The 22,551-nt window shown below is 41.9% G+C and overlaps 1 protein-coding gene across 1 annotated transcript in view; it reads right to left on the reverse strand.

Moving 5' to 3' along the window:
* TET2 (tet methylcytosine dioxygenase 2) overlaps positions 1-22,551 on the reverse strand; it is a 206,923-nt gene that overhangs the window by 24,683 nt on the left and 159,689 nt on the right. Inside the window, exons 4-7 of the mRNA XM_078676620.1 lie at positions 19,997-20,090; positions 12,013-12,221; positions 8,137-8,287; positions 1,140-1,229 (exon numbers count right to left, since the gene is read on the reverse strand). Of these exons, the coding sequence (XP_078532746.1) occupies positions 1,140-1,229; positions 8,137-8,287; positions 12,013-12,221; positions 19,997-20,090 (544 nt within the window). The remainder of the gene's footprint in view (positions 1-1,139; positions 1,230-8,136; positions 8,288-12,012; positions 12,222-19,996; positions 20,091-22,551) is intronic.

Genomic DNA, 22,551 nt, shown 5'->3' on the forward strand with positions numbered 1-22,551 from the left:
ATTTGTGGGCCATGGAAACAAGGCAAAGAAACTGGCATTTCGAGGATCTGGCTAATGGAGGACTAGATCATTAGACTCCTCCTCTGAAGCTGCCATGCCCCAACTTTGTATACAGTGGGGACAAGACCCCTCTCTTCTTGCTTGGTGTGAAATAATATATATATATATATTAAAAAGTGGACATGAGCGAATTTGGCTTCCATAGGTCCCCAACACGTTTCTGTGAAATTATGCATGTGACAAGGCAAAACATGCACTATAGCTCCAACACCTCATTGAAGAGCCTGCCCGGATCTAGAACACTCTTGAATTAGGTCTGATATTTATTTATTTTAAGTTTTTATACAGCGCAACACTTACCCTAGTGGGATATCACGGCGCTGGTATCCCATCCTGACGTTTCTGAAGGCATCGTTAGTGAGGACCCCAAAAGCATTATGCCCTAAACAACCATGTTTTTGGCTTCTTCCTGAACCCCAAATGATCTTTAATGAGGCGTAGGTCTAATGGTCATTTGCTCCATTGGACGACTACCTAATATGAGAAAGAGAGCCCGCCCGTTCTAACTTAATTTATTCACCTAGTTTTTTCTAATGTAAGATTACAGGATCTCAGCTCTCGTGAAGGCAAATAGAATTATATGTGTCTTGCAAAATTATAGGGCCAGTCTTATGTAATGCTTTGTGTCCATGGCACCGTAACTTAAATTTTGCTCTTTGGGGCATTGGTAGCCAGTATAATGTTTTCAGACATGTTGATGCCGAACTAAACTTGTCCTTATTGCAGATTAACTTGACCGCTGCATTTTGAGTAACCCGCAGTCGTGAAAACAAGTAGTCATGATGTCCATTCTTATTTTGTAAAATTGCCAAGGACGTGCATATAACCCTTCTATCTTTATCCATTTTTCCAGTGCCTTAAAATTAAGACTTTTTTGGAAGAATTATTAAATTGATTTGTAGGGATATGCTTTTTTAGAAACTAATCTAATTTCACGGTGGCAGTGATTTTAACAGTTCCGAGTGCTGGCCCAGAGACTGCACCCGTCAGTGTCTGTGAATATATAATATGAAGAAAAGAAAGGCATGCTCTTAAAAACACTGGAAAGATCCCCACTCTAGAAATTCACTTAAACTTGCCTGGTTGTTGAAGGCATCAGGTGCCATCTTCTTGTAAGTCGGAGCAATCAATGTTGACAGGTTCTGCAGACGTGCTTCGAGCCTTTCCTCCTGTTTCAAGAAATACATTAAGTATAAAACATACATCCACTTGTTTTGTAACATTCTGATTTTACCTAATCTAGTTATACAGATTTTGTAACATTCTGATTTTACCTAATCTAGTTATACAGAGCTGTATGTCACGACACTGAGCACAAACATACCGTTCTGCCAAAATATCATAGCTTAAATATCGACTACAAGACTTTTGCGAAAGTAGGTTTTCATAGAGGGGGATAAAACGCAACCCTGCCAATAATTCAAGTGATGTTCTCCTCTACAATCGACTGTGTTATTGGCATGTACTTAAATATTCTCTGTTCTTGCATGTGATTTTGAGTCATTAAAGTAGAATATAGCATGTATCCTTGACGTATTACTTACAGAGTATCATGCATCTAATACATCGTTTATATTGCATTTTTGTTACATGTGGCAGGTTGTGTACAAAGTATTTATGCCATAGACTCAATTTCCAAACTTTTATGCCGTTTTAATTCCTTGGTACCACTCTAGATTAGTCCTAGTTTGCTCTTATCACACTGAATAGTACCATATGCACTTGTTTGGTTTACGCAATAACTGGCATCCTTTAACCCATTGGGTGCTCATGACGAGCTCAGCTCGTCATGAGCTACGGCGCTCCGGTGCTCATGACGAGCTCAGCTCGTCATGACCTCGCCCGTTCCGTGGAACGCTTGCACGCTGGGCTGATTCCCCTGCTGTGCTGAACGTTCCATGGGAACGGGTGTGACCATGACGAGCTCAGCTCGTCTTGAGCACCGGAGTGGCGTAGCTCATGACGAGCTGGCCTCGTCATGAGCACCGGGGCGCTGTACGCGCCCCCCGCCCCCAGCACAGCGGGGGAATGTGCCCCGCAGCCAAGGGGTTAAAACCAATGAGGACAGAAAGGATATGGAGGTATGCCTATACAGCTGAAGATAAACTCAGCTATTGAAAAATCTACACGAAAACACACAAAGAACTCAAAATTGAGCATAACTCGACTTGATTACTTATTGCTTCTGATATACTGAAAGACACTTTTTCAGTAGTGGAAGAACGTACCACTCCTATAGCAACAAAAGTTAAATTCCCCCTAACTAAGACCCATGTAATGATTTGTAACGCTTTTGTCTTACTAACATCAAAGATAATCATCACTATATTTATGGGAATTAGACTCTCCTGTTCCCCAATAATAAGCAGGTCTTCCCAATCGTCTCAGGTTAACTTTTAGTTCCCCAATGTGTACATTAGAGGTTAGAACTTCCATTTTCTCCTTAAAGTAAGGTTCTCCTTCAGTTGTCTATCTGTTCAAGATTTAAAATAAGTAGGCCGCGTGACAATACCGGAATGTATCATTAGTCAATCTATTGTACAGGGCATGTGCCCAATACCTTTTAGGTAGCCAGATGCTCGTTGTCTGTTTAAAAAAAAGCGTTGGTTGGACCCTAAAGTACCTCATGTTATTTGCTCAATTCTTTACTGCCCACTCCTGCAAAGATCATAGAAAAATGTCATGAAACATAATTAACTTTCTATAAAACCATGGTACTCTGGACCGAGCACAAATGGGTTTCCATCCTTTGTACTGGTGTTGGTTCTACATGATCCATTGTCTTGGGCAGCTGCATCATATGAGCTCTACTCATTTTCAGCAGATTTTTATAATGTTGACCAACAAACTCTTCTGACCAGAACAGGAGCCTTTTGTATCCTTGGGGTGGTCCAGAAGTCCATGCCTTTTGGCTGTCAAATACATTCCTCCCTGGCAGCTAATCCTGCTTCAACCAGTAGAGTGTGTGCTTTTGATCTCACTACCATTATTAAAAATATAATGTATTCTTCTTGCCCAGGAGAAAGCTTCCTTATCACAATGCAAATGGTATATTATTTATCCACTTCCTTTTTCAAATTCCATTGGCCATTCATCTGTTGGTAGCCAAAATTATTGAATGTTGGCCATATCCTAGTTCCAGAAATATGAAGAAGGCCTCACACTTCTGCATCCTCACCCCCAGTCAGAGTTCACCAACAGCGATTGGGATTAATTTAACATTCTGTGCCTTTGGCATGGTTGACAGGCATATCTTTCCTCACTGCTTGTAGTCTGTGGGTAGCATTTCCCACAAAACAATAAAAACAAGTATATGACTGGACATTGGTTTTTTGTTTTCACTGCATGCACAATGTGTTATGAGTCATGTTCACTGACAGGTATCTGTACTTCTCGCCTGAGACACCTTGACTGCTCATCCGACGCTACCTAACTCAGAGCCAGGTGCAGAAGGGATGCTTGACCCAGTTAAGCAGGATCATTAGTAGGGCGGGCTCCGGGACGTCAGCAGTGAAAGGCCTCTGCCACGATGGTGGGCCCCAATAACTCCTGCTTGCCCCATGTCCATCTGAACGGGGCTCTGACAAGATACATATGCAGTTCATGGGCTGAAAAGCAGTACTTCCCTAAGTAGTGCCTAGCTAGTGGATGGTTCAGAGGTCTGAAATTAAGTCCTGAGGACAGCTTGCCCAACTCTGGCCTGCTCTCTTGACATGAAGTCCACACAGTAATGTTTTTTAAAAGTGTGTAGAGTGGACCAGGTGGCAGCTTTACAGATGTCTGCTAAGTATATGTTTTTTAGGAAGGCCATAGTAGCACCCAGCAGTGAAGTGTGGTCTGTGGTGGGAAGGCAGGGTTCTTTTAGTTTTAGTGTAGCAGGCCTGGATGCCTTTAACAAACAAGCTTATAGCTGCCGTTAAAATGGCCTGACCTTTGTGAGGTTGGAAGAATGTTACAAACAGCTGTTGTATTTTACAAAAGGGTTTGGTCCTGTCATTGTAATAAATAAGAGCATGTTTGAGGTCAAGGATGCAGAGTGCTCTTTCAGCTAGTGAGTCAGGTTGTGCGAAGAAGCCGAGAGCTCAATGGATTTGTTAATGTGAATCGGAGAGATCATCTTGGGCAAAAACGTGGTATTGGACCTCAGAACCACTTTTTACTTGTGTACTTGGAAAAAAGTTTTCTGGAGAGTGAGGGCCTGCAGTTTACTGAAGCATCTGAGTGAGGTGATTGCGATTAGGAAGGCAACCTTCCAGGGGAGGAACTGCATGGGGCATGAATTCATGGGCTCGAAGGGTGGCCCCATAAGTCTGGTGAGGGCAATGTTAAGGGTCCAGTTTGGGGCAGAGGGTATGCTAGGTAGGATTACCCACTTGCTGCACTCCATGAAAGCTTTGATCACAGAGATTTTTAAGAAAGACAAGAGTTCGATGTTTGGCATGTATGCTGCAATAGTTCATAGGTGTATTCTAATTGAGGTATAAACTAACTCTGACTTTCGAAAGTGTAAGAGATAACAAATAATGTCCTGAACTTTGGGGATGAGTGGATTAATGTTGCTTAGAGAACAGTAATGCACAAAACCTTTCCAGTGCAGCATAGCAGGTGTGTGTGGTGAGTATACAAGCTTCTTTGAGTATGTCCATGCACTCCTGCGGTAACCCAAGGTATTATGACTTCATGTGCTAAATCGTAAGATTGAGTTGCTTGGGGTCTGGGTGCCTGACTTTACTGTGACTTTGAGCTTCTTGTGTTGGACAATGGCCATCTCCAGTAGGAGGAGAATCATGGTTGTCTGCCTCATGTTGGAGCCACCAAGATGGGAGTGAGTGATGTTTACATCAACTTCCTGACCACGTGTGGAATTAGTGAGAGGGAGGGATAAGTATAGGTAAAGATCTCTAACCCCAGTGCACTGCCAATGGACTAGGGGTGTTCACACCTGGCAGGAAAGTGATAGCATTTGTTGATTTTTGATGAGGCCAACAGATCTATGCCTGGGGTGCCCCCCAGGTGGCCGTAGGGGAGCAGGGTGCTGCATCCTGCTGAGTAGGTCTGCAAAGTTGTTATCTACACACCTGGTGTCCATGGAACCGACGGACGGAACCAGCGTTAAAGTTGAAAACTATGCACTGAAGACTGTTCTCGCGTCGGGTGGAAATCAGTAGACTCAGCGCCATGACAAGAACGGAAGAACTCGTCAAGTCCTGGAGCACACTTGAGCACATCCAAACCCGATGGCAGAGAAAAACAATCTAACAATGCAGCCGGTGACCATGAGCATCTACATCAAGGGAGGAGTCCCCGACACCTCATGACTCGAAAGACATCTTAGAAGAAAAACTATTTGCAATGTCCAAGCCCAACACTAAATGGAAGGACTATGCACAGTATGTATATATCTACAGCCACACATGCTACGAACATACAACTTCTTTGCTGTCTCGACTTGCATATCTCTCAATTGACTCGCTTGACCCTCCAGAGGGAGATATGCCATTTCCAATTAAAGCCAAAACTGTAGACAGGATTTTCAAATGCTGGTTCAAACCTTCAAGGTAATCACTCAAAGAATGAGCTACATTTCTTGGGTTGACTGTCCCTATGTACCTTAAGCTTTTGGGCTCTAAAAAACCCACGCCCTTTCTCAAATCTGAAGAGATCCTGATGTGGCTAAACAAATCATGTATGACACACAGTAAAATGGTCACACAAAGTTGTTTTGTTACAGCAACAGAAACTTTTCATATTTCAACAGAGGAGGCAAGGGTTTCCTCTGTGATTTGGCATTAGAGGCATTTGTTGTAGGACAGTCAACAACTTTCTATAAGAACATGACTTCATGCATTTGTTTCATCTTAGCAAAACAGGCAGTGATATAATTCCTGGGTCTCCTATGGAACAGAATTGTACCCTTATTTTTCTATGTTAAGTGGGTTTATAAAGCATGTGACTGGCTGCCAGTGAGAAGTTCTTCATGCTGTTCCCTCTGCTAATGGTGAACCTTGGCGGATCTTGAGGTTAGTAATGTAAATTGTAATGTAAATTGATACTTGTATAGCGCACTACTCACCCGCAAGGGTCTCAAGGCGCTTGTACGAATACCGCTGTGGAACCCATCCTGGCTTTCCCTGTGAAGTGTCCACTCCTGGGCACCCCCCAAGGTGGAGGCCAGGCATCCTTAGCGTTGTGGGGGTCGTTGTGGAGATTAAGCAAGCTATTGCCCAGAGTTGCAGAGTGGGACTCCATGATTGGAATAGGCACCGAGGCGAGAATTATCAGGTCCGTGGAATTTTTGAGGCCAAGACCCGCCGAGGCGGGGAATTGAACCCTGGTCCCGGGCTAGACCTCTGCATCAGGGTCTGCCGCTCTAACCATTGAGCCACACTTCTCCAGGTTGGTGAAGCAAGGGCAGTCACTGATGCATGGCCATTTTGTTAGATACAATTAAGACTCCCTGGCCTGGGGGCAGCATATGGAGTTGAAGAGCCTCAACAGTGGGAGAAGGTGCAGCAGAGGAATGGGCATCAAGGTAATGTTGTACCCACCAGGCATTTGACAAGTAGCAGCCCTCATCATACATGAAATTGAAGGAGGGGACTAAGGAGTGGCATGCACAGGCAGTGCAGTAGTTATTGGGGACAGCACAACCAAGGATGGGGTGGACCTCTCCACCATGCAGCCCTAGAGCCTTGCCCAGAGGAGCAGAATGAGACACACTACAGGAAGCAATAGAGGACACCACTGCTGATGCACAAAGGATGGAATGACTCCTGTAGATGTCTACTAAAGTAATCTCCACACAGAGGGCACACAGTGGCGCAACACAGGAATGAACCTGGGACTCTCTCCACCACTTACCTTTGGATCCTCCCCATTTATCTTATCACTTCCATTCAGAGAAGCGAATGCCATCAAGGTCAAAGACAAGCACACACATCAGTCCCAGACAAAAATGTACAGGTATGCCAAAACTTCAGGTGAGGCGGCTCTGGCGGTTGAAGGACCTCCCACAAAAAGTGAGTCATCAGTCTCAGGGGATATTATTCCACAGATCATAAAATGTTCAAACATGTTGCTGGAATGCAAATGGACGAACTTCGAGTAGACATTTTGCTTCTAAGACAAGACTTCCATACAACACAATATTTAAACCAATCAAACTACCAGTAAATCGTCAAATGGCGATGTAAGGCTTGAACAGGGTCGTGTCCGCAGTCTTCTACCGTGATATGATGATCCAGGGTTCCTTGATTCGAGGCGCAGCTCGTTGTATTCAACTGTTGACCACTGCAGAAATTACCTTGTTTTTTTTAACTACATTTAATGAGTGCTTGTGAGGACTGACCGTGAGATTGCGGTGTGGTGTTGGAATCTGAGATGCCTAGGAATGGACTGACTGGAATATGTCCACAATTGACAGTGGTGCTTTACTGTTACTTTGACTGGATTAAAAACTGCTTCTGGTCCTTCTGAGTGTGTGCAGAACCAGTGAACTTACAATAGTGTCCTGATGAAACCTGTGATTGGCGAAAAGCGTTGGCTGCATGGGTATAGTGTGGTTGAAGAAGTTTGAATAAAGAAGAAAAATCTCCCACAGTGACAAGGACCCTACGAGTTTTGATTTATGCTAACTGTTTTTCCATACTCAATAGTTTTTTTGTTGCCTCTCTTTCTTATGTAACAAATTGTTAAGTGTATGGTCGATAAGCACCTGACCATTAGAGGCGTGCAACTTGGAATCATTATTAAGGTGATTTTATCAGGTGGTGTGGCTTCGGGTTCCTGGCGGCCTTTGTTTATTCAGTATTACAGTGAGAATGTGCCATTCGGGGGGCCAACTTAGTCCTCACATCAATGTTCCCATAAAATGGACCCTCTCCTGACCAGCAGAGAGGGGTTTTAATGACTGCCTCTTGTTGTGCGTGAGACTGCCTATGTTCTGCAGAATGGTGTTGGTTACTGATGCATTTCACTATACAACAATTCTCTTTGTTTTATTGGCAAAAAGCAAAACAAAAAGATTTATGAAGAAGAAATTGAAGCAAAGATATCAGTTTTAAAAAGGAGACTCACTTCTTTTGGATCATCACCAGATAGCTTAAACTTCCTTGGAACTCTACTTCTGGCAAACTTGCATCCATTATAGTACATACTCCACGAACACCCAAAGGAGAAGGAGGCACCACACGTCTCACTGTCCAGCCCTTGACATGCACATGTACGTCTGAAACAAAAAGAGATAGTGGAAAAATTCACTCAGAGGGAAGTGCAAGTTAACACTTAGGGCCATGTTTCATTTATGTAGGCTTGCCTGCTGGTCCACCAGATCAATGGATGGATGTTTTCTGCGGGCCAGCTCAATATAAACATCTCCACGAGGAAGGGTGAGATTGCTCTGCCTTTAGCAGAGTCTTTTTTGACAGCTCATCTAAAGGCACTGAAACTTTGCTGAGAAGGTGCATTGTTTAATGTGCCTGCACAGCAGAGGTTTTTGGTTTTGAAAAATAAATCCCCTAAAGCTGTGGTCTGTTATCTAAATCAAAATATGTCCCTGACGTGCTGGGATTTTACACCCAGTGAGAGCTGGTCATTTCTTTGTTTTCCTGTTTGGGACCCCAAGCTTTCTCTGGCAGTCCCAACCAGGAAAAAATCACACTTTTTCCGCCATCACAAACATGACAGACGCTAAACATGCTGGCACAGAATAACTGCAAGGTTTGAGGGTGGGAAATCCGTCACATTTTGGTGGATGTTCTATATTGACCAAACTCTAAACAAAGACCATAGTCTTCTCTGGTTGGTCAATCCACTCACATACATTTTCAGTGACAACAAACCTCACAATTCTTTTTTTAAGAACACTTTACAAATTAAAAAAAAATTGTTTTAATCAACAGTTTAAATTTAAAAGATTTATAATCTCAATTAGGAGATAAAAAAGAAAAATTTAACAGTATGCATAAATTGCATTTTTATCATCAGCAGTGCACAAAATTTGAACATCAGAGCATACACATGTCTAGTTGTTGCTAGTCATAAAAAATCTAGCTCCCACATAAAAAATCTAGCTAGCACTTTCTGTGGACTACTCTATTCCCTGCTGTTCCTCTCTCTTCATAGAAGTAAAGGGTAGGAAGGTAAATGCGTATACCCAAGTTAGAGATCTTCAATTTTCTCACTGTACTAGAACGGATCCCCCATAGCAGAAGAGACAACTGCATCCCAACAGACTGGCAGAAGGAGTGCGGGGCTCAGGTCCAGAGTAAGAAAGTTCAGAGCCTATCCAATATAATAGCTAGCCAATTGGGTGGTCCCACTACCCAGTAACAAATCCTTTTTAAGACACTTGTTATAATCCCGGGCCTATGGTCTGAACAAGAGTGTTGCTCCACTCGGGTATTTCATCTTTTGAAATATTCTGCAGAATTCAGCAGCAGAAATGTATGCAGCGTGTATATGACGGTGGTAGCTCAATCGTACATCTCAGCAGAGCTTCCAGTGTAGTGGCACGCACACCCAGCCTCTCACCAGATACCATTTAAGGTATTTACTATCTGAGTCAACTTGTGCTGCACATTGATCGGACCCTCAATGCTGCCTGACACTATGATGGCGACTGCTACCACTCCTGTGCTAAGTCCATGCCGCAACAGCACCCAGCTCACCATTGCTCTCTGGCACTGTTCCTCAGGCTGATCTGCTGTTTTTAGCTTGTACCCCCTTTCCTTCTGGGTCATAGTGATTAGAGGGGATCGACCGAATTTGAACATCAATGACTCATACCCCTTACCAGTCTTCAAGATGGCTACCTCAGTAAGACCCTCCTCGATGCTCTATTTGGCCTGGTCTAAAATACCAGGTCACAGGTCTGATTCTGATCTGCTTTCACCCTTCCCTGTTTCAGCTCACCCTCCAGGACAGTTACTCCATGAACTCTCCACCCACAGTTGAGACCTAGCTATTCTGATTGATGCCCAGTGGAGCTACCTTGCTAGCTATAGGGGAGATGAGCTGTGGACTCCCTCCTCGGCCGTCACCTCCTCTCCTTCGTCTCACCTGACCTCTAAGCCCCCTCCTCCCCCTCCACTCTACCCCCTAACCCATATCCGCTCTATTCATTTCTTCTTTCCAGTTTTGGACCTTTGCCCTCTCCCGATCTTGTTCACTGTTTCCATCCTGTTAAACACTTGGACATTCTTCTGTGAACTTTCTCTCGTCTGTGGAGACCTAGCTATTTTGACTGATGCTCGATGGAGCTACCTTGCTAGCTATAGGGGAGACGGACCATTCTGTGCGCCTGCTCTTTCTTTGCCAACACTTGACTTCTTCTTGTTACTGGCTGAACATCGTTTGCTCCGTGGCTCAAACTACTCGGTGTTGTAATTGACTGATCTGCTATGAAATACCCATGACTGCTGTGGGAGTGACTGGCTTTCATGTGACTGAGGTTATGAGAGTGCTCCATGAGTGTGTTAGTTTTCACCGACTGGTCGGTGACTAAGTGCACAAAACTGCTATTTGCTGCTCTATGTCCGGGCGCTCTGCCTTTCACTGCAGCTTCCTCTCTGTTGATGGCTGCGGATTGACTGCTAGTTTTGTGGCTGACTGCACACCGCTGCTTCTCCTGCATTCTTGTGATTGTCTGCACATGAATGCACTGTCACTGGGAACATACAACAGCTCTGTCACTGTGTCTGGGTGGGTTATGATGACCACACACAACCAAGAACAATTTGGAAGCAACACTCAGTGAGCTTTCTAATCTGCCTACGGGCCTGTGGGTTTGTGAAAATTGTACAATCACTAAATGTATATAATCCGCCTGAGGTCAGTAGTATTTAGCCCGTAAGGGTTCCACATTTCACTTGTTAGGGGGGCGGGGCATTAGGCAGCTGTATGTGGCGACTCGGGGTCAGAAGCTGTGAGACCAGGAATCACAAACAGAAACCACGTCGCAAGGGCAGTCTTTGTCTTCTAGTCAGGATAGCATTTTACTGTGGGTTGCCAGTGGTGGATCCTTAATGGCTTGAAAGTCTTCTGCAAGTTGTGGTATATATTTTTCTGGTTCCTGTAGTAGAAAGTTGGGATTGAATGGTTGCACAATTAAGTTTAGGGCAGAGTAGAGGAAGTTAACTAAGATATAATCTGTGCAACATAAAGACTTAAACTCCATGAATTAGAATCCAGCAATCGGAAAGAACAGGAGGTTGCAACTTTGATTCCTGGAGCAAGTTTTCTCTCAGTTATGTGAATGCTGCCTGCAAAGCCTATATCACTAATTAACTGCACACAGGTTGAAGATGTTGTCACAACATGTGGAGAGGTTACGTATTATGTACTGTGTCTTTGAAATACCAGTTGGTATTACATCACTGCGGAACACTGCGGTCCACTAATTATCAGTGCAAGCCCACATCTGTTTTAAAGTCCTCTGCCTCTCGCACAGGACCTCTGGTAAATGCCCTGACTGACTGTCTTACAAAACCAAACTCTACACAACCAGTTTTGAATTGTGCTCGGACACCCAGAACCTTGTCTCCGAACCAAAATACACTAGACCCATAATGGACGGTGGAGGTTGTTGGTTACACCACCAATGCTGTGACATTGCTCTATTGTATACATTAATATTCTTGTCAGTGTCTGAAAAGCCCCCAAAAACTTGTAAAGAGGGATGATGTGATTATTTCTGGCATCATATGCAAAGTACCATTTTGTAACCCCACAATCCTGCCATGGTCATAGCTAGAGACATCTGGGGCCTTCTTGCTAATAACTCCCTATGTGGTTGCCTAGAATTGCCTTAATGAGGTACTAGAACAGGATAGAAGCAGATTAGATATACAATGGACAAATACATAAAACAAATGATTAGCCAAAATGGCTATGGCTCCTGTGAGCAGCAGGTTTATCGCTTGGCTGAAAGCAGGTCTGAGTGACATCACTTACTCTTCATTTAGCGCACAACGCCGAGCAGTTATGGCGCCATACTTCGGCAAAGTATCGGTGAGCTCCTTGTACAATGTGTCAGCTAAACTCCGACTTATGCCTTCCCACACCAGAATGACGATCACCACCACTGCAGTCTCACAGGAATGGCCAGCACGCTCTCTAACCAAGCAAAGCACCTTTTCACTTTTGCTACCTCTTCGGATTACCTGTGGGGCAAACAAAAAGCAAGAAATAGACAATAAGATCAATGAAGCCATGTGTTCATTCTTCTGAAGGTACCCCTGTGTGTAGAGGATGCAACATGATGAACCCCATACATTAAACTTACAGAACAGATTGCTGCTGTAAACGTTTAATTAAATGCCCCATTTCTACTGCACACACAGGAAAGTGAGATTTCTATATGCAAATTTGCTTTCGTTAACAATACAGTTTAACCAAATCGTAATGTTTTACATTTACGTATTTGAATTTTACATAGTATATTATTTGATGATAACTGTGCTGTCAAATCGATCCACGTGGGTAGGAGTTTTAATGTTTAATATCTAGCTAACCTCAAGTTATTCAGTTACAGATGTTATCACTTGATCTTCACCGTGTCAAATTAACTTTTAGATTTCTCATTTTACGCCAAGTAAGCTCATAATGTATTGCTTTGCATGAACATGGCGTCTGCTGAGCAATGTACCCGTCAGCAATGACAGAGCTACAGTGCTGCTGATTTAGCTTGCATTTTAACAAATACTTTGATTTAGAGTTCTCTGGTAAATACAAATCCCATTTTCCGGAGGAAACTAGACACAGAGTGGATTTCACTCACTGATTTTCCTGCACAATTTTATCTGTAATTAAAGAAGTTCAGCTGGGTGAGTCTACTCCCTGTTGAAAGTTTTCTCAAGAAATTGGAGGCTTTTCAGTTACCAAAGCTCTACTGCAACGTACTATATTATAAGCGGAAGCACACCAGTGGTCCATGCAACTCAACAAACATGGATAAATGTGCCACCTAAATGTTTTTGATATCGCCCTCAGTAAAAAGCAAAAGCAAGGGCTGGACTTTAATCAGAATAAAACTTGTAAAACAACATCAAAAGCATGATATGGGGGCCTGGGGTTGCACAGCGATACTTTAAGGCTGTCCAATACATCATGAGAAGTTGCACGTTGAATGCTAGTGGTCTAGGTATAGTTATCCCACAGAAAGCATACCTTGAATGTCATGTGTATAATCAAAATGTAGGTGCATCTGAGAAGGAGGAACAAAAGGTTTTCTGTCCCTAAACCAGATGTGGCGGACGAAAGAGAGGATAGTTCTATTAACTGGGCTCATGTAGTAAAGGCTCTGCACTAAGGCCTTGTTTCAATAGCTGTAGACCTGGGGGGTTTGCACTGAACTTTTTGGCAACTGGAGGGTTAGAGACAAGATTGAATATTAATGAGACCCAGGATTTCATCAATCATTTGTCTGTGGTACTGCCACACTACAGATGGGCAAAAGATCATATACCCCATGATGGCGGTAAGGTATTTAAGGTACACCCAAACTATGCCTACAAATTGCCTAAAGAGCAGTTTATTTGACATTTATGAAACTACGGTTGCTAAAGATATTGGAACGAGGAGGATGATCATCAGTAGATATCAGATTGTTCTGAACAACATGCGCCACCAAGTCTCGCCAAATACGACGTAGTGCACTTATGTTGTACAGTTGTTATCGGTTTGCTCTCAATAGCACCATCTGTTAAGAGTTCCTGCACACATACCAAACAAAAACAGACAGAATATCTCACATGTATACACCACACCACAGATACGCCGTAAAATGTCTGTAATATGTTGCCTTCAATAGCACTAACCACCAAAACCTACAAAACAAATATAAAACAGCACACAGATAAAACATCAGACAGATACACAACTCGCCCATGCCACACAACTAATAGAGCTATGAATAGACTAACCGTGGGCAACGGAGGTTACCACCATCCTAAGAGATCTGTAAAAAATTATAAAAACATCTGGCCCCTCCATCTGACACTAAACCCATGCTCTCTGGCTATGTGAACAAGACCCTTCCACCCAATCATCTAACCACTTGTGCTCATCTTGCAATCTAACCAAATGTTCAACATTCTCAACTAATACAATACAGTCCGAAAAACAAAACAAATACCTGAAACAAATCCTATGTTTACTAACTCTCCAGCACTCAAGTAGCATCTGAAGTCATACATCCAAGACAGCCCAGTGTCCTGCAGGTTTATTCTAATAGCAGTTGCATACTAACCAAATACTGCAAAGATAACATAACCTACACAAGGCTGTGCCAGAGGTTTTGATTGAGGTTCATTCAAATCAATCCCCAGTACTTAAGAATAGAAGTCCTCAAGCTTATGGTCCAATGAAGCCCTGCAGACTAACTTTTCAATTTGCTTTGGGAATATATTGCTCAGTATCTCAAAAAAAGGAGATTCACCTATGTCTTCAGTCTTTTTTATTTTGAGTTGTACAACAAGGTTTTGGAAATTGTTCTCCTTAATTTCAAATGCAATTATGCATTCCACACTATTTAATCACCACACACTAAAAACTGTACTGAAGAATTAAAAAAAACAAAAAAACTTTCAGACATCCCATTTCATTCACTCACTAACATACTGATAAAATCCTGATAAGAAAGAACGAACTACTACTGCCGACATGAAAGACTATGTAGAAGGAGAAAGATACCAGAATAGAGAGCCATTGCCAATAGTCTTGGCCAGGTGAAGTCCTCCCCAAGTGGGGGATCCATACAGCACTAACTGACAAAGACTGGAAATAGCAGCCTAAAGGACATACAACAAAAGCACATAGAACATGTGAAAGGAAATTGAGGTATTTGGAGGTACAAACATTGTGAGACTGGTGAAAAAATAGCAATACTAGAACCCAACAAGTTACTGTGTGGGGTGAATGATCAAAATGATTAATCTAATAAAACACACCATACATAAAGATTTTAGAGAATGGATGATTAACTTTAATGGGTTGAAATACAAAACATCCTGATGAAGGACCGAAATTTGGGGTTATGTCAACAGACGTTTTGTAAACTGACTGAATAGTATAGGAGAAATAAACAACCTAGAGTGTTTCTATAACAGACTACAATTATGTAATGTGTTTTTTCTCCTATCAAGAATTACCTAGTATGTTAATGTGTGAATGGAACGGGGTGCCTGCAACAGTTATTTTTACTAATCAGGACTGTTTTTAGAGTAGATGTGTCATGTAGATAGATAATGAAGGAGATGAAATAATGTGTAATTTATAACTGCACTAAATTAAGAAGTGCAATTTTTTTACAAAATAAAATTAAAAGATAAAAGTGCTTCTCCTGTTTTTACATGTAAAGCAATATATTTCCAGCATGAAGTGAAAAGTTAGTTGAGTCACATGGGTGTAAGCAATAAAAGGCGCGTCATCAATTTAGTTGAAATGTTGAATGTACTTGTCTACTCTTCAAGAAAAGAAGACAAATGAGTAGGATGAATAGCCCTGCAGGCTAATACTCGTTTTGTATTGCTTCATTTTGGTGAAACTATTTGCGTCACAATTTTATTTAACAGTTAGCATAAATAGACTTTCAAAAACCCAAACCATTTTCAACATGACAACTTTCACAATGTACAGCATTGCTGCACTGATGACAAGTGATCATTCGTGGTGAGAATAGCATCATTACATTGGGACTTGTGGATTTCTCCACTACATTTTAGAACATCGATTGAGCTTTTTGAATGATTAATGTATCCATATACCTTACTCAATTATTTTACATCTCTGTAAAACTGTGTGAAATTTAGGTCAACTGAAGTGGAAAACTGGCAAGCAAGGTTCTGTGTCCAGCAAAAGTGAAACAGGGGATGCCCTTAATCCAATAGTTCTCAGTCCTTTTTTTCTGATTTACCGGAAGTATTAGCTAATCCCGCCTAATTGGAAGGATAACATGCCAGCTCTATGCAGACGACATGGTCTTCGGCATAGTTTGATAAATCTCTTTAAAAATTAGAACTGTCGCTTCCAATGAAGAAATTAAAAGTCAATTAAGTTGACTGGCAAAAGAATTGGGGCTGTGCTCTCCTGCTTGCTTGATACAGACGTTATGAATGCCAGGAACGGTTCTCTTATGAATTTAATCGCAAATTAAGTTTTCATCTAGAGGGTACCAGAGAACAATCAATATGAAATATGGCGGAAAAAAACAATCTGAGGATGGAGAAGATGCCCATGCGCACTGTAGTCCAGGGGAGGAGCCACCTATCTCGTGATACTTCGAAGACTCTTCCAGGACAACAATGTGCAATCATCCGGACCCAACACTAGGCGGCGATCTATGAACAGATATGAATTCAGCAGCCCACATGCCTCGAACATATTGTTTGTTGTGGTCATATAGCTTAGACCAATCTGATTGCTTAACAGATGAGGGGGTTTCTAGGTCCGCGTTTTAAGTCATCTAAAAAAAAAGTCTAGGCGTGTTTTTTTTAAAAGAGAATTTTAATTATTTGGCTTTAAGGCGTCTTATTTATTTATTTATTTATTTATTTATTTATTAAAGTGTTTTGTATAGCGCGAACAAGACCCATGGGTATCAGAGCGCTTAACATCGAGATCGGTCACAAATTGGCAGTACAATATTAATTATAGAACAAAACAGATATGAGGTAGAAGAACTTAAGGCTAAGAGAGAGTGCATAAATATATATATTCCACATGCATGTGCAATTAAGGCTAGCTTATATCCCTATCTATATCGATAAATACAGAGGTAGAGGTTATATAGTTTTCTGCTATAGAACAGTTATCGGTTCATCTAGTAAGGAGATGGCAGTGAGGATAAAGTTCAGTTCCGATTATTGGGTGAAGTCATTCACTTCTCGATGATATTGTTCCTGAGGATGGCCGCCCTACTTCGGAATAAGGATATTCGTCTTAGAGTTCCGTTAGCTTCCCTAGTCAAGGTATTTCCTCAACATATGACTTTTCAATTCCCCTTTGAATTGAACAATATTTTGAATCTTCCTGATGCTTGGAGGGAGAGAGTTCCAGACTCTAGGGGCAGCTCCAGAGAATGATCGGTCATAAGACTTTTTCTTACGGAAGATGGCTGGCCGCAACAATAGCTCCTTGGCACTTCTGGTTGGTCTGATTCCACCCGATAGCTTGATTTTCTTGGCTAGATATCTTGGTGTGTTGTAGTGCACCGCTTTGTGGGTAATGCATGCTATCCTCATTTGAATTCTAGCCTCATACGGTAGCCAATTTAGTGCTTTCAAGTGCGGAGATATATGATCAAATTTCCTAGACCCCGTGATGAGTCTTGCCGCTGCATTGAGACAGGCTTTTAATGGGGCTGTGGAAGTTTTTGGTAGGCCGGCTAAAGTGGAGCAACCATATTCGATCCTTGATATAACTAAAGATTGAATAGCCAGTTTTAAATCTGCTTCCGAGATGAATGGTTTTAATTTTCTTAAGTAACTCAAGTGGAAGCGGGCACTTTTCGCCATTGAATTAATATGCGCTTTCATGTCAAGATTTTCATCTAAGGTAATTCCAAGTGATTTCGCTGAATTGACTAGCGTTGGGGTGCAGTTTAGTGCCGTCAGCAGTTTGGTCCATTCCTTTATTTCAGCGTTGCTCCTTGGTGGTGAAATTAGCAAGAATTCCGTTTTATGGGCATTTAGTTTCAGATGATTGGAGGTTAACCATTCCAGAACCAACTTTAGCGTCTCATTCATTAGGTCAATGTCCTCAAGATTGGCGATCTTCAAGTATATTTGTGGGTCGTCTGCATACATGTGGTAGGAGATCTGTGCTTTACGTAGAATATCTGTAAGAGGTTCGACATATAGGTTGAATAGATCTGGGGATAGCGTTGATCCTTGCGGGACCCCAATTGTATTAGGACATGAGGGTGAGATTGCTTGGTTAACCAGGAATCGTTGGGTTCTGTTGCGTAGGAAAGAATTGAACCATTTCAGTACATTTCCGGACAATCCCATCCTGTCCTGTAATCTGGACAATAATGCTTCATGGTTTACCGTATCAAATGCAGCTGATAGGTCTAAAAGAATCAGTAGGCAAGCTTGCTTTTGGTCTAGGGCTTATAGGGCATCATCGACAATGTACAGGATCGCTGTTTCCGTGCTGTGCCCTGCTCTGAAACCTGATTGGCATTCGTCTAGTAAGGAGAACTTGGTGATGTGTTGATTCAATTGGCTCTGCACGCATTTCTCAATAAGTTTGGCCAATAAAGGGATGTTGGTTACTGGACGATAGTTATTCGGGTCTGTTGTGTCTGCGGTTGGTTTTTTGATTATTGGCACTACTTGCCCTGTTTTTAAGCAGTCTGGGAGAATCCCTTGCGCAAGTGACGCGTTTATTATTTTGGTCCAGATTGGGACCAGGATGTGGCTGATCTCTCTTACACACTTTGCCGGTAAAGGGTCGTGGTAATGGTTGTTCGGTCTAATTTCCGAGAGCGTTTTGGCGATCTCGATCTGGTCATATAATTCAAATGTGTCCCAATTCGCTTTATTTTTTACTTTAATCCTCTCAGTTGTCATAGGGGCCGCATTCGTCGGCATATGTTGGGTCGGGAGGATAGCCGCGCCTTTGCGAGCTCTACCTCTAGCGATTTGGTCTTTTCCGTGAAAAATGTGGAGAATTCCTCGCCGCTTAGGGGGGTCTTTGAATGTTTTTGTGCTGATTTGGCCAGTTTGTCTGATTGATGTTTTAGGATCTCGAAGAGATTTCGTGGTCTGTTTTTGGCATTGTCAAGTTCCGCTCTTATATATTCTTTCTTCGAATTGATTATCTTTTTGTTATAGTGACTTCTGGTGGTCCTGAGGGCTTTCAGCTCAGGAGAGGAAGGGTGTCGTCTCCAGTTTCTTTCGGCCATTCTCAATTTGCGCCTTTCCTCATTCAGTGAACCATTAAACCAGGGATTTTTTGGTTTTTCTGCGACTCTTTTCATTTTTAGTGGCATGGTGTCATTGACGATATTTCCAATTGAGGTAAGGTAGTGATCAGTCAACTCATTTACATTCTTCATGTCGTCAGGTGACTTTAAATCCTTCTCGCATCTTTCGACAAGTAACTCAATGTTCGCCGCTTTTGTATCTCTTATCGCTTTTTTGGACCTGGGGGGTTGCACAGTCCTACCCTTTTTCACTGTGGGAATCACGAATGTTATGGCGTGATGGTCCGACCAATCACAAGGATCAATAGCGAGTATTGATGTCTCTTTCTTATTTGCAATAATCCAGTCAATCGTCGCTCCTTGCACATGTGTGGGTTGGGTGCAAGCCTGTGTAAGGTTTAGTTCTGCTAGGAACTGTTTAAGCAGGTTAACCGTTTTGTCATTTGCGTCGTCCCAGTGTAGATTAAAGTCCCCCAAGAAAATGTTGATTGCCTTGGAGCTCTGCAAAATTGTATGTGATTTTGGATATATCAAGTTCCAGTGCCTATTGTGTTTAAAGCTTGGCAAGCCCTGGGTGAGGGGAAGAGAAGTGGGCCTGCAAGCTGCTTCGAATAGGCAAAAGCAATACTTCACATGTGCTGTGCTTGTCCTAAATTCAGTAATTTGTTAAATGGCAAATTAGTCCCTGGTATCCTTCAATTCAACACTTTAGGAGAGTTTGATTTTATTTGCAAATTGAAGACTCTGGGTTGACTCAAATAAGCACATTTTTGGATTATCTAAAGTGTCCTATTTTACAGTGGTCAAGGGATACGTTCCCATTAACCCATTATATATTGTGGAAGTGCATATGTTTGTTAAAACTTAGTAAACTACAAATTTACCTAAAAAAAGGTTTGATCGATTTTCCACTAACCGGGATTTTAGCTGTTTGTCCATGTTACAAGTTACACTGTGCAGAGGTACCAAACATACAGAGTCTAGAATCTAGAAGGCGTTCATACATACCCACTTAGCAATAGGACATCCCAGAGAGCTTCTGCCTTCTTTTCCTGTGTAGACCACTCTCTCTAATCGTATAGCATCACCCTTCTCGCCAAACCTATAAGAAAAATGTAGAACATTACAGATATTATAATAGCACATGTTAGCAGGAAAACCAAGCGTTCTCTTTTGTTAGAGAGCCATATGAGAAAATGCTCCTAAGAGCACAAATGCTAGTACTTAATATACTTAAATGCCGAGAGGGCACAACATATAAACCACTCTAAATTTAGAAACTGATCAGATATATGTTTTTGCTAAGATTTTGCTTAGTTTACACTCAAAAAGCATGAACACTTTCTTGTATCCGAGTAGACACTGCCGTAGTTCACATAAAAGGTACTGCCAGACTTTATTTAACAGAACAAACACACTACTACTCATTTGTTATCTACACATTTTTATAGATTCATCTTCCAAGCAGCTACTGTTGTAGTGAAGAATGCTGTATTTTCCAGGCCCTTTCTCATTAGGACAAACATATCTGTAGGGGTGAACCGACCTAAGTAGAAGCCTGTCTTTAATAGTAATTTGTGTTTCTAAAAGATATGTTTCATTTTTCACTAAAAGGTAAATATTTAAACAATATTTAGTATCCTAGGGATTGGTGTGAAACTGCTTTGCTGGTACAAAAATAAAATACAAAGAGTTCGACCATGTAAATTACTATTTAAAAATCATGTTCTAGCATGGAATCTCTGATACCATACTACCGTGAATGTCAGTCGTTACATCGAAGAACATTACATAGGAAGTCATTACATCACAGTTTTGACATCAGAGAGGCATTACATCAGGAGCACCTTTACATTGCATGTCTTTGCATCTCTAGTACTTTACTATGTACCTAAACAGATATTACTTTTAACCCCTTATAATGTCATTGATGTTAATATTAATTTTTAAGATATCGTTAATTTACATTTATACATGTATATTATATATTTGTGTGTGTATATATATATATATATATATATATATATATATATATATATATACTCTTGATGCACTTGCCAGCGATGTAACATCCCTCAAAGTTACGCCCCCAACGTATTGGTACCATACCCTAGTGGCAGATTGAGCGGTATACAAGAGCCAATTAACAATAACGTCCAGCAGTTTTCGAGAACCATTTAGATGAGTTTAGAGAGTGCAGTAAATCCAAGCATTGAGCAACTTTGGGCAAAGAAACTGCATGATACTTTAAGAAAAAGGTGGGCGCAAGCCTTAGGATCACCATGGGTTTGTAGTAAAAGCCATGTTCTGGAGCTAAGCACACTCCAACTGCGTAAATCTAAAAAATGAAGACATGCTTGAGCCATGTTGTGTACAATGTTTCCTTCAGTGGTTTTCTGGCAGAGGGATGATCAACTATGTCAGAAAGTGGTATTGCCCTTTGCAGCTGGGCCTTGAATAGAGTCGGACAGATGAAAAATACTTCAGAAAGAAGTCCTCATGTAGGAAAAAGCAAGGCACCACCAAGAGGGATGAACAAAAGAACAGTTATGACTGCAAGCCAGAGTATAAAGCTTTGGATGTGATAGATAATTGCAGTTTTTCCACCACCCAGAAAACACAACCGTAATCTAAATGCAGTAGGGCACAGATTCAATAGGACCCTAGACCAGGCTTCAGAAACTAGGTCTTGAATAACAGAGCAGGCTTTCATTTGGGTTGTTTGAGATAAAGCCAGATTTAAAATTAATGCGTTTGATGTCCTTTAGGAGGTGCATTTCTGGAACCATTTGATTTGTGCAGGAATGCTGTACACTAATGTACTCGAAAAGCGTATCCAGGTTAGTTTGTCAATCATTTTGTTTCCTAAAATGATATTTAGCAGCCTCCAGTAAGAAGCTTCATTCTTGTGTCTGGTGTTCCGGCTTCCACCCTTTTCTCAAATGCCTTGCCCGCTCTTCTTGCCTTTGTCTCCTGCTTCTGTTCTTGCCTCTCTAGTCATCTGGTACTGTCTACTGCCATTCAGTTATTCTGCTACAGCTTTGTGCGTGTCAGTCATTCTGCCTTCCAGCCATTCTTCAGACTCCACTTACAACCGTATGCCAACTTTAGCCTCCTCCCTACCCTATCCAATCCATTGTCTGCCATTTACTGCATCAAGCTTCGTTAATGTAAACCAAATGATTATTATGACTCACCGGAAGTTCTAAGTTTCCTCTTGCGCCTACTAACATTAAGTCAGTCAATCAGTGAAGGCTGCCATTGCGCATCTGTCCAATCCTGACCTAGTGCAAAACTTGGAATGCTGTAAAGTGGACATAATCAACTGCTGTGCGCGGTTGATGCAAGATCCTGCCTTAAGCAGTTAGGATGGAATTAGGATAACAGGTCATCCATGGCTGGAACTTTCCTGGTTGCTGGAAGATCCTCCACTGACCTGTATTCTCATCCCATCCCCAAATCTGGTGATGGAGAAGCAAAGGTTTAAGTAGGAAGGGTACGCAAATGGGACTGCGGGGTTCATTGTACTTATTTAGCAGATCTCTCTCTGCTGCTTTACCTTT

Source organism: Lissotriton helveticus, chromosome 2_1 (assembly GCF_964261635.1).
Source record: "Lissotriton helveticus chromosome 2_1, aLisHel1.1, whole genome shotgun sequence".
Lineage (NCBI taxonomy): Eukaryota > Metazoa > Chordata > Amphibia > Caudata > Salamandridae > Lissotriton > Lissotriton helveticus.